The 13,182-nt window shown below is 36.9% G+C and overlaps 1 protein-coding gene across 21 annotated transcripts in view; it reads right to left on the bottom strand.

Moving 5' to 3' along the window:
- Positions 1-13,182, bottom strand: part of R3HDM1 (R3H domain containing 1) — a 94,678-nt gene that overhangs the window by 44,146 nt on the left and 37,350 nt on the right. For 17 of the 21 annotated variants that reach the window (XM_052792751.1, XM_052792750.1, XM_052792757.1 and 14 more), the window contains 2 exons: positions 5,658-5,699; positions 5,123-5,212 (listed from right to left, as the gene is read on the bottom strand). The exons of 3 other annotated variants lie outside the window; for them this stretch is intronic. In XM_052792751.1, coding sequence (XP_052648711.1) covers positions 5,123-5,212; positions 5,658-5,699 — 132 coding nt within the window. The remainder of the gene's footprint in view (positions 1-5,122; positions 5,213-5,657; positions 5,700-13,182) is intronic. One more of the 21 variants, XM_052792758.1, reaches the window with a different exon arrangement.

The raw sequence follows: 13,182 nt of genomic DNA, 5'->3' as shown, positions 1-13,182 counted from the left end.
TTCTTGACTATAAAAGCTTGTTTCAAGTTTCAATTTGGTTTATACAAAGAAGAAAAAAAATTAAAAACAAATGTTTCAATCTCAGACAGACCAGCATTCCCAGATCCACAAAAAAGGGGAATATTTACAGTACAATATATCAAGGCAAAATTTCCAAACCTTACTGTCATCAAGGCTTAGATTCCTAACTTCCTGTATATTTTGACAGAGTAGCTTTGTGTGTAATCATCTCAAAATCCATGTTCTTATACAAGTAGGTGAACTATCATAAAACCTGTTTCCCAAATACAACAAAAAAGATCTTCCCTTTGAAATTATAGTGACATAATGGTCCCCTAAATAGTGGAAGATTGTAATTTGGTTTTCATGCCTCTTTACTAAGACTGTCAGTGAAGGACTAACATATTTCAGAGAGCAAAAATCAGAGGAGGTAGGGGGAAATGTAGACACCACGTGTCTGAATGACTCCAAGAGCATGAGTGGCAAAGTCCTGTAAGAGTGAGACTCCCCCATTACCTTTTATCTTGACCTCCCTCAAATCTCAGTTTTGCTCCCCCAGATGCCAACTGAGTTGATGCTGTCACCACCACCACCCTCCCGCCCCCTGAGAACATCTGATCCTTCCCAACCTGAAGAACCTGCCTCTCATCCATTCTTGCCTATCATTTCGTTATCCTGCACCTAATCCCTTCCCATGCAAGTCCTCACTCTTCCTGCAAACCCATTCTTACCCATATCCAGGCACCTGCTCTAAGCTTCAGCTCGTGTGTCATTACACAGCCTTGATCTCACTCATGTAAGCTGGCCAGAGTTAAATATAGTCAGGATTCACCAAGGCTAAAGACTGTTTCACACGCAAACACATCCTTGCACAACCTGCAGTAATGCTCCTCCCTGCCCTAGCACACCAAACTGCTCTCTCTACCTTTGTCCCTGCAGAGCTGGGCAACAGGAACCCTACACTCATGAGGTTATGGTTAAAAACTAGTTGCAATGTGCATTTGTGGAATAACAACTTTTTCAAATGAGGAAAGAAGTTTAGCTGGTAGTTTTATCAGCTCTCCCTTTCATTATGATTTTTTCCTCACATTAAGTGCTCTAATTAAACTTATTAATTCATGAACACCCTGCAAAACAGCATTACAAGTGTGAAGACTTCTCAGGTTTTATGAGATTATCTATAACCAAGTCTGATAAAAACCATTACCAATCACTAATAATGAACTTTTGCATAACTGTTTCCTAGTCTTGAGAATTCACTTGGCTACAAACCTTAAGGAGTCCAAAACAAATCTTTGCATTCCTCACATCACTAACCTGAACAGAATTCAAATGAGCAATTTATTTGTCACTACAAAGTGCATTACATCTACTGTTCACCTAGCAGCTGTGTAACAGTTATTTGAAAAAGAAACATGTTTATGTTTTATTAAATTATTTCTGACTTGGATCCACCAATACCTTATTCTCTATTTTACAATAATACTCTACAAAACTACCAGTAAACTAAGGAAATTTTCATAGTCTGATTTTCCTTCACTAAAAAATTGAGTGACTACATATTCTAAACCCATCCAGAGTAAAAGCATACAGCAATAGTTTAGTCAAAGGATTTCAGCACGTAATCCTTTTCATACTTCTTTTCCCAACGAGAGCTAAAAAAGGAATAGCCATCTGAACAGCCAGTTCTACTACCACCAATTCTACTTCAAAGTGTGATACAACAGAACTGTGCAGCAAAGGGCACTTCCTTGTGATTTCATGCTATAAAAACTGTAGCATCTAATTAAATATGACCTACTTGACTGGAAAGCTGCTGAAAAACCTTTTAACTTCTATTCCCCTAAAATTCTTTTAATCCCACCCTGTTTGTAGCAGGTCTCTGCTGGCGTACTGATTTAACAGACTCCTTGCTGTAACTCAGATCGCCTATCTGAAGTCCTCATTGTAGCAGAAGAAATTGTCACCAAATCCCGATTAATCAAGAAAAAGCCAAACCCCTAAACCCATCAAAACCCGATAAATTCCTCCAGCTTAAAACACTTGAGAAAAAGGCAAAAGTCAGGAAACATTACAGAATATTACTCAAAGGCCATACGTCTTGGGGTCTTGGCTTTTTACCAGGAATCTCTAAAACCAACAACCCGAATTTACACAAGTCAGTATAAACTAACATTATAGACCCTGGTCTTCTCCCCCGACTCCCCCTCCTTTGGTTGTTTTGTTTTGCTAAAGAAGAAAAAGTTCAATTGTTTGACGGTTTATTTACTTGTTACCCATAATAACAACTGGCATTCATATGAAAGCAGCCCTTCCTTAAAAAGAGCTGAAATGGATCATCCTTTGCTGGTGTTCGTACTTCATATTAGAGCATACAGAATCAGAAGAACCCAAGCACCTAATATTTAGACAAAGGACGGCAAGAGAATAAAGAGTTATTGTATTTACAAAGACAAAAGATCAAATAAATCAGTTATGTTCTTCCTCCTGCAATAAATTGATAAGCTTGTACTTTCATAGCACCTTTTAGTAAAGGGTTGCCAGTGCTTTTTAACAATTAAGGCTTAAAAATTTGTGAGCATTTACCTAGATTTCTCAGTAAGAAACAGGATCTTTTTTCATGTTGCAATTGCTCAAGAAAATATAAACAAGTATATCAGAAAACAAATTGATCTGCTTGAGACAATTTCTCTGGTCTGTCAACCTCTTTCATTATAGTCTTCTGAGAAGCAGCCAGCAGTGGCAGCAGTGCCTTGCTAAGTGACTTCCACACCTGCACGTGCCTAGGAGTTTTACCTTGCTAAGAGCTGCTGTACACACTAGTGTGGAAGGGGTGACTAATAAACAGTCACAGGCAAGCCTCCAGAGTTATCCCAAACTCACACCAGTTCCTAGTTGAGTAAGTATATTTTTCGTCCTATCAAGGCTAACACTTTCTAACCATTAAAAATCTGGATTCTTCAAGTGTTACCAGCAACTTTATCCTGAATTTTATTCTTCTTAACTCTTAAAATCCATTTTACGTATGAACACAAAACTGGAAGCCATTTTTCAGTTGCAATCACCGATACGACACCACAGTGACTTTTCCAGCAAGGGGAAGTAATCACAGAGGTTATTCTCGTACTGCTAGTGAGGGCTGTGCAAGACAGTCACTCACTTCACCTAGCCACTGGACCTCCCACATGTTCCAAGCACAATTAAAGCATACACATCATGCTTCAAAGTGTGGGGCTTGAGGCAGTCAGCAGCTGTTTGGTGCTCACAGAAGAAGTCTTCCATGCCATTCCCAAAGATTCTTTGGGAAAGAAAGCAAAATGGGTGAAGGAAATGCCTGTATGAATTGTTACAAGGGGTCATGGAAGACCTGTGCCCCATAGGATGTGCACTCCAGTGTCAGAACTTGCAACAAATTCTTACTTCTAACTCTTCTCTTCAATATGTATTTCTCCAGTCTACAGGGAAGAATTAAATTTGTTCTCTCAATCATTTGCATGGTTATTGGGATTCATAAGCCATTTTTTCTAGATTACTGTTTCTAAAGAAAACTCAGAGCTAGATCTAATTTTGTTTCTTAATATACAATCTGGTTTACGGTATTCCTTTTGTAGAAACTTAGATTATGACACAATTCAATTCATTCTGTAGAACTGGCCTTTACACCTCTTCTACTACTGCAATAATTCCTTTCAGGAACCTTGCAGTACGCAGCTAAGGATCGATTCCAGAGGACACGGTAACAAATGCCATCTGCAGAGAATGCTTATTATAGATGTCTGACTTTAAACCATTAAATACATGGTGTTGTATAGTGCTGGAGATTTTTTAAAATCCTAATGTCTCTTATGTTTGAAATATACTGTGGATGAACAGCCCATCAAATTAGGATTCTCTCTTCCTGTAATTAGATACAGTGACTGAAAAAGTTAAACCCTACTTCTTCAGACTAAACCTCTAAGCCTGAACTCAATTTTGTTAGTCTTACACAAAACATTATGACAGGGTTGTAAATCATTGTAAATAGCGTTAGCTTTTCTGTTGTCTTTTAATCTCTTACTCTGCAGCCTATACCAATCTAAGACTTAATTTTTCATCAAATTAGCAGGCCCAGTTTCAAATTTTCTCTAGTCAACTCTTCAAATACTGGCATATTAGTGAAAGACTATGAAAAACACTATTTTCCCAGTTTTCCCAAGAAAAAAAAACCTAGATACTTTGTGGTTCAATCTTACAAAATTTTAATTAGCTTGACAAATGCCTACATGAGTTCTCAACCTACCTCCCTCCCCAAAACTGAATTATCACTCCCCCAGCAAAACCCCCTCCCTCACGCTCTGCTATTCTACTGGTTCCTTCTGCTTCTTAAAAGTGAGACTTTTCACAAAAAGACAGTTTAGAAGCTTTTCAAATAACAGCAAGATAAGTCAACACGCTTTATGAGTAAGCCACTAAGGACCATTTCAGTTTCATTAGGAGTGAAAAAAAGAAAAGCATTTGAAGCCCCACGTTCATACATAGAATTAAAACCAGTAATAGTATTTTGCTCTAAAAATACAGACTGGTATAAAGGTGAAGTCAGGAAAGCTAGATTTTTTTTTTAAATTCTCTAGGGTAGTTTTACATATTTTGTCCAGCATTTAGGAACTTCCTTAAGTGTGTTATATCATCTTCATAGATTAGTCTTCGGAAATACTTCAGGCATGTGTTAATAGAACTACCAGCAATTATGATTAACATGCAGGAATTCAGTTAAAGCACCAGAACTTACAGCTGTTTAAATTTTCTATATACAAAAAGCCAATAAATTATGCTGCATATTAATCATCATTTTGCTGTCTTACTGATGGCAGACAGCACTTAAGCAGTTTAAGACTGCCTCAAGTGCACTGTAACACTAGAAATTTGAAACAACAAAACCACTCTTCCCCAAATAGGAACCATTACAGTTCAGAAACAGAAAGCAGCAAATTCTTCATCTGATACCATCACCTCTATTAAAACTATATTAAAAAAAATTAAAATCATATGATGTCTGCATATTTAAAGAGTACCCAAAAGATTCTCTTTTGAACAGTTAAGTTACTTCAAATTGTTTCAGAAACTTCAGTAATGCGATTTTTACCTGGAGGTCCTGTGATATTTCAGCTGTGGGAGGTGGTGGATATTCTTCACATACAGCAAGGCTCCGAACTAACTTTAACTTTGTGTTTGACTAAAGGAAAGTATGTAAAATTAAAAACTATGGCTTATAAAAATGATATAAATATACCATAAGCCGTTATTTTTCCATTCATTTTATGTAAAACAAAATGGCTGAAAACTGCATTTTTAATATTTTTGATAGAATAAATAATTTCCTCTAGGATGAAAATACCCAAGCAACTGCAGCTTTTGAAGGCACTGTCAGCACAATAGAGCACATCTAATGAAAAGTAAATAAAATCTTTGGGAAAGTGTTTCTCTCCATAACAATAAAAAGCCACCAAAAATATAAAGGCAAACCACAAAAGCAGACAACTAGGCAAGACAAAAATCCAACAGAATAAAACAAAGCTTCAATGCCAAAAAATAAAACTAAAGGCACTTTTCACAAAGTAACAAAGCTTCATCAAGCATGAAGGGCTTCCTTAGCATGCCAGCACACAAGTCTACTGTACCTTCGACCTTTTTGCTGTCTGTCCAAAAGACTGCACTGGCCGCTGAATGATAGGCACAACAGAAAAGGTTTATATTAAACTTAATAGTACAATTTTATTAATGCAAAAGTCTGTATAAGAGAAAGCTTTAACAGTTATTACTGACATGATGATCAAATCTGTGAAAGGAACAGCATGTGCTTTTGACTGAAGGATTACATCCTCTCCCAATTTCATCGTGCTTGTCCTTGATTTCTCTTCTTCATTTATCAACAATAGATATTACAGGAATATAACAGGAAGCAAGCATTATTCTTGCTCAGTAAGATCCAAGCAGTTTACTCTCTCAGCCTCTCCTACATTTTAAATTCTCGTGTCCTAATTTCCTTGGCAACATGACATGGCTTTTATAAACTTTCTTCCTATTCCTGAAACCTACCTGAAAAAATAATATGGAGGGAAAAAAAAAAAAGACAAAAAAAAAAAAAAGCAGCATTGCCTCTACCAGGGAACAGATGATGACCTATCATAAGCAGGTTAAAACATATGGGTTTTTTTCTTTCATCCTGGGACCTATGAAAGCAGACTTTAAAATGGGCCACTGGTCAATTTTTTTTTCTTTAATTTAGTAACTTACCATGCATTAATATGCTTTTCCTCCTCCCAGAGCCATTTTAGTTACTTACTATGCATTCATTTGCTCTTTCTACTCCCAGAGCCCTTCTTCTATTACTATTGTTTCTTTTAAAAAGAAGCATTACCAGAATTTTACTACAGTATGCATGATTGAAAGGTACATTTGAATCAACAAAAGTGTTTAACAATTCCTTAACTGCGTAGTTAAAACTAACTCAACCCTCTGTGACAGTTACACAGGAATAGAAGCACTTACAGTGGCATAACATAATTTAAGTATTGGTTTCACTGTAGAACTAAAACTGATGAATAGACAAGCCTTTAACAGAACTGGTTTTACTGAGCACAGGCCTAATATTTGTAAGGAAAAAGTAACACTGGTAATATAATTTCAAATGTTGTTTAATGGACAATATTTCCTCTTTTATGAAAGGGGTATCCTTTTAGAAGGAAACTAAACAAAAACTCTGTTTAAAAACTACATAAAGACAGCCCTCCCTGCCCTAGGGTCATAGGAGCAGATGTCTATCAAGTGCCTTAATTTCTAGCAGAACATATATGTTGCTAAAAAGAACACCTAACCTACAGTAAAAGGTTCTACCACATAAAGGCAGAAGAACCGCTATTTCTCCAGTTTTCTCAAGTCCCAAATGTTTTTTTTGGATGTTGCACCAGCTTAGCTGAAAAGCAGCAGAAGGGGTGCTCATTTAAGCTCATTTCACTATATAACAGGATTTTAAATAGCAGCACTGAAAACTAACTGAACTCATCATCAGTTTTTTAAAGGAAGCTTGCTGAGATTTTGAGCAGCAAAGACAGTTCAAATGTTCTCATACTTGGAACAATACAAAGACTTTAAGTTTTGCTGCTACCTGCAAAATAATTTTTTTCTTTCAATCAGCTATGTTGAAAGCATACATTGGATATTGAAAGCTGGCACTCTGCATATCCCCGGCAAAGATTCTATTATATCAAGCTACAAAACTTTCAAGAACTGGATGATTTCCCAGCCTCATATCAATTACTCCAGCATCAATTATCTTAGGTGGGTTCAAATCAAGTAGTGTGAACTTAAAATCAAATCAGCACTGCCAGTGGAGTCCTCAGTTCACTGTCAAAACAACAAGCAAAAGAATCTACACTTGGGCAATTGTTTACCCTTCCCAAAATTTTGGAAGCTTTGAAGCCAGTATATAACTGAAAAGAGTATATGGAAGCAAATACCTCAGATCCACCACTGGGGGGGGGGTGGGGGGTGAAGGCAGGGCAGGGTGGGGAGGGGACGGGAATCAACTTAGTTATACAGGACATGACATTGTAAACCAGCCAAACAGAACTTCTAATACTGTTAACAAAAACTTTACACTTAAGTTACTACTCACTAGTTAGATAAGACATATATATTTCAATTATTTTTAAGAATGATTTAAAAAAAAAAAAAAAACCAAACAAAAAACCCCCAAAAAACACAACAGAGAAGAGACTGTTGCTGGGAAGCTGGAACCGTATCATAATTAAATTTAATTAAAAACTGTACAAACCACGTATCTCCTCCCCACCTTACCTCAGTAAAGTCTCAGGAATCCATTGCAGCCAAAACTCAAGTATGTTTGTCCATGCCAGATAAAGCAAAGCAAATGCCTCAAAATTTAATTGAGGTATTGAAATGATCTAGTATCAAATCTGAATTCTTTGTAAGAATGTTTAAAATGAATGTGATTTTCGGATTTCAATCACAGTAGGACAAGTTTGATGGTACATTCCTTTAAGTGTTTTACATGTGTTGTATCTCATCTTCCATTTTGCTTGCAGAACCACAGTTCTGTTTCCAGGTTGGAAAGGCAACCCAACTGACACTGTCAATTATGCTGCATTTAAAGTTGTTTTTTTTTTTTTTTCCAAGATAGGTGTTTGCAACCTATGGGGAATAAGTTCATCAAAGCAATACAGGATATTCAGGGTAGTAAACTAAGGTATTTGAATACCATGGTGCTCAATTTCATGAGCACCTGACAATTTTTAGGGACCAAACGCACACCAGTAACACTAGGGAGAGATGGGGGGCCACCGTAGAAGGAAGATTCTCCCTTTACTGAAATGACTCAAACCTCAAAATTACACGAGATAAGTATCATCCCACCCATCATATTAAGACTTGTTATCTAGAAACAACTGCCCTGTAAAACAATCCTTTGATAGGCATGGATTCCTTGCTTTCCTGCATGACTTTAAGGATGTCAAAACCTGAAATACAAGCCCCCACATCCAGCTGTAACTGTAAAGAATAAGCACCACACACCTGACGGGTAAGAGGCACTAGAATAAATCTGGTATGACTGGACTGCAGGGACAGCTAATGTGAGAAAAGGCCTACGATGTAAGGTCTGCACCTGGAAATACAAAACCTAAAGTCCTGTTATATCAACAGTAACTGCACTCACAGAACTTGAAGATGATTGGGCACAGATCCTTTCTCAAGCAAAACCACACCAGCTGAAGATAACTACATTTCCACTGCAATTCCAGGACAATAGGTAGTCAATGCATGTTGCAGCTGTTAATGCACATTTTCTCTCTTTTCAGGTCCGTGAATTTTAGTTCTCTCCTAATTTCTCTGCATTTACTAAGTTTTGCTCCTAGAGAGCAACTTTATGTTCCCCATTTGTGAAAAACAATTTATAGCTACTTTAGAATATGTAATCCTTAGTGAGTGCAAATTAAGCAATTTCTTTATACTTGCAGCTCTCAAAGACTTTTACTGACTTGAGAAAACACTGTGTTAATGAAAGCAAGATTAAAAATAAATTTATGCCCCATTTAAAGTCATTATGGGCATGATTTCAAGACAATCTTTAAAAGCAAGTATTCCAAACAATTGCATAATGAAAAGAATGATTAGGGTTTTGTCTCAAAAAAAACCCAAACCAAGCAACAACTTTTAAGACCAACTACTATGCTTCATTTCCAACTACAAAATAAAAAGGTAATTAAGATAAGAGTTTACCAAACACATATAATCATATACATCCAGGCTTTCAGTAGGGGTATTCGCCTATTTTATTTTTTCCTAATTACCTCCATACATCATGTATATTAAATACAAAGTAAAGATCTGGAGCTGTTACACACCTTCCTCTATCATCACTATGCTGTCTAAACAAGTTGGATAAAAACAGGTCAGGCACAAGATGGCAAACTTAGAAGTGTGATAGGTTTTTGGAGAAGGTACTACATCTATTTCTGAAGTACCGTTTGGACATTTCAGAAGACAGGCATGACATGAGAGACCTGAACAAAGTGTTCTAAGGACATTCGGTTTCTCACCTTTCTTCTAAATTAGGTCTCAATTTTAAATCCAGTTAAGGGCTACAGTCCTAACAACCACAGGTAGCTTTGTAATACTGAAGGAAAGAACAGCATGGTCTATGGTTACTTGCTGTCCTGTATTAGTGAGTAGTGACAGCAATTTTCCAGGAAACAATAGAGGATGACTGATGGAAAAATAGTTTCCTCATTGGACACAGAAGTACTTTCAACAGTTCAAAAGTAACCAAACAGAATCTGCCCAATCATTTATCTGCTAAAAAGTATTAAGTCACATATTTTGGAAACAAAGACAGGTAAATCCTGACAAGACCAAAACAGCTGGGGAGGCAGAAAAGAAAGGCTTCAGAGAACTCAAGCTGTGGAACAGAGAAAAAACAAAGCTTTGTGCTAGTACGGAGAGAAGAAACTTGTAGGAAGAGAGATGTCTAGTTGCTAAGTAAAAAAATTAATCCAATTCCTCCAAAGGACAAGGATATCTGCCTAATTAGCATAAATCCAAAACAGATATACTCACTTAATACAACATTTGCCTTGCCCATATCATATGGTGGATGCATACAACTCCTGCATTCACGCTCCAGTCTCCATCCTTCCGTGAGGCCTTTTTGGTTGGTCATATTTTGGTTTTATTCTCCACAGCTTGCAAGTGCTTTTCCTGATACACAGTGATATGCAGCTTGCTTTCTCTCAGTCTTTTACTGCCTTGGCCATCATCATCCCATCAAGGATCTTACATTTACTTATTAATGGTTATTTTTCAGTACAGAGGTGACAGCATTTAAGACTAACATTCTTCTTCCCCCCAAACCCCATACTGCATGGATTGTAGAATAAGAACAAACCTCCTTTTCTGGATTATACATAAGCCAACATGAATTGTTATGGAGATTTTAAATATTTTTGGGTTTAAAAAAAAAAAAAAATCTTCCTAATAGTGAATAGAAGGCACTATCCTGTAAGATAAATCCAGGCTGTTTGTTTAATTTTCTGTCAGTATTTCCTGACACGTTAACTTTGTAACAGCAATCCTTATAGTGGATGAAGTATTGCCTGTCTCACCACCCAGTGACAAAGGCAACAAACTTCAGACCCCATATTCTACCTAATTCAGAATTAGTATATTGTCACCTGACCTGGGTAAGATTAACAGGTGGGAGACAACAGTGACTGGTGAACCAACACCTTTCTGATTACAAAAACTACCAAAGTGCTGATGTGCACATGACTTGGGTAAAAGTACTTTTCAAATGAGTGCCTCTTGTTTCCAGTTCCATTTAAGAGTTACTTCATGGTCACTTCAAAATACGGCAATTCAAAAGCCTTCCCTAATAATCTGTGTATCAATCATACTACTCTCACACTGCTTAAAGAAATTGGGAGTGCTAGCCATGTACTCTAATAAGATATTTTGCTCGTTCATATTGTACCTCCAACAGTGTATGCAACAGCAAATAGGTTACTAATGCACAACATCTCAAAGTAATCTGGAATTCAGAGCCACAGTTACATTTCAAAATATAATCACCAGTTTCTGGAACCATGAAGATCCAGAAACATACCTGAATTCAAACCATGATAGGTTTAGACAGAGTAAAGGTCATAGCCTGTTTTTTACTCGGCTGTAAAGAAGTTAGAAATCAAATGATAACTGTACTCAGGAATATTATTGTAGTTTACCAATAGATATGAAACCTATTAAGCATTTAGCTACTAGCTAGGAAAGCCAGAACCAAGCCCCATACAACTCCCACCCCCCAACCCATCCTCTAATATACTCAATTAGTAAACAAAAGAACACAACAAATTCCAATCCTCTGATAATCTTCTCTAACATTTCTCAGCAAATCCTTTGCTCTTTTTCCCACCACTACAGTAACATTTAACCTGCACTTAATGAAAAGCAGTACATCCAGTGAAATTTCACCAAACTACTTAATCATCCATTAGTTAAAAACTTGCTGACCACTCTACTGTTTCCTGAAGTTTTGTTTACTATGGACAGGCCAAAATTTTTGTTTTGTATTTTAGCATAAAACATGCTTTCAGTGAAAAATATGTGACATAGATATTTGCACTAGCAGCTACCACAGTACACATGACATTAACTTTTACTGATTTCAATTGTTGCAAAGGGCTTACGTTAGCAAGGTTCCACTTTGTAATTGACTGTCTTCCTACCACTCTGCAAATCAACATCCTCAGCCTACAAACACAGTTTTTAATTACACTACTCATGTAACAGCAACGTTCCGATTCTGATGGAGACTCCCGGACACAACGCTAACATCAACACTAAATGAAGACAACAGTAAAGCTGTCTCCATCAAACGGCCTTCATTACACAGTTGTTCAGTTCACCTTGCGTATGCTAGATAATTATTTCAGCCACCAGCTATTACTCCTGTACAAGAACAAAACCAAGCAACCAACCCCCTCACCAAACCCCACAGCCATTGACAGCACCAACAGATTAATTTCTCTAGACTGACTATACAGCAACATTTGTTTGCAGGAAGGCAGATTTGCCACTTGAGTCTCATAGAAGTTTCCACACTAAAATCTGTTGAATGAGATTTGTTGAATGAGAAAATGTGAATGAGATTTTTCCAAATTACTGAACTGTATGAAAATAAATAAACCTTAAATTAATTTTTAAGGCTCACTACTAGGATATTCCATTGATTAAAGAAAATACCACCTCAGCTATAACATCTAGCAGTTTTTCAGTAGCAGTTATTTCTCACATGTCACAGGAGAAGTATTTCATTTTAAGGATTTATTTTTTCCATAAAACTATCTATTTACACTGATGCCAGCCTTAATAAAGCCAGCAGATATTAAAGTGTAAAACTGTATTGTTATTACAGTGGTCTACAAGATTTATTTGGAAGCAATTTAACATAGCAGATAGAGCTTACTTCACTCAGTGGAATATTGAATTGTTAGTCTTGAACAGAACTACTCCCAAAAGAACCTTTTACTCAATTCTCAATAACAAGAATCTAATAAGCTACTGTCCTGGTTTTGCAATCCACAAGAGAATACTGCCGTATTCATATCCCAACCAGGATTTTTATCAGAAAATTGTTTATTATTAACCCACAGACACGAAATTCCTATAGAAAACTCATTTTTGTCAAACACAAGCTTCTGTGTTTTCTCTTAGAAATTTGCCCCATTTTCTAGGTTGCGCCAGAAAATTTCATTTGCTTTCCTTAACTCCTCACCTCATCTAAGACACTTACAGTCTTCAGTGACCAAGTGGACAGCCTCAGCCAGGAGTTAGCTAGTTTGTCCCATGTGAAGAGATCCATCTTTCAGGACTCTTGAGCATAAACACTAACTGCACAACTAAACCTCAGAGGTATTAAATCTGCTGCCTAAATTCTTAACCCACCTTATTGGTGTGCTCTCCTTTAGCACAAGATATTTTCATACTATTTCCCCCGCCTCCTTCTCACTTGAAATTTGATGCCACAATTTCTTTGTAGGTACATCTCCCACCTTGCAAAGGCCATTCATTTATATGCATCAGCTCTTCAGTGTATGCATGAGGTCTGCCTAAGCTTTCCTACCTAATAAA

This window comes from Harpia harpyja, chromosome 7, assembly GCF_026419915.1.
Source record: "Harpia harpyja isolate bHarHar1 chromosome 7, bHarHar1 primary haplotype, whole genome shotgun sequence".
In the NCBI taxonomy this organism is placed as follows: Eukaryota; Metazoa; Chordata; class Aves; order Accipitriformes; family Accipitridae; genus Harpia; species Harpia harpyja.
The sequence above is the reverse complement of the archived record's forward strand: the minus strand, read 5'-3'. Positions and strand labels throughout refer to the sequence as shown.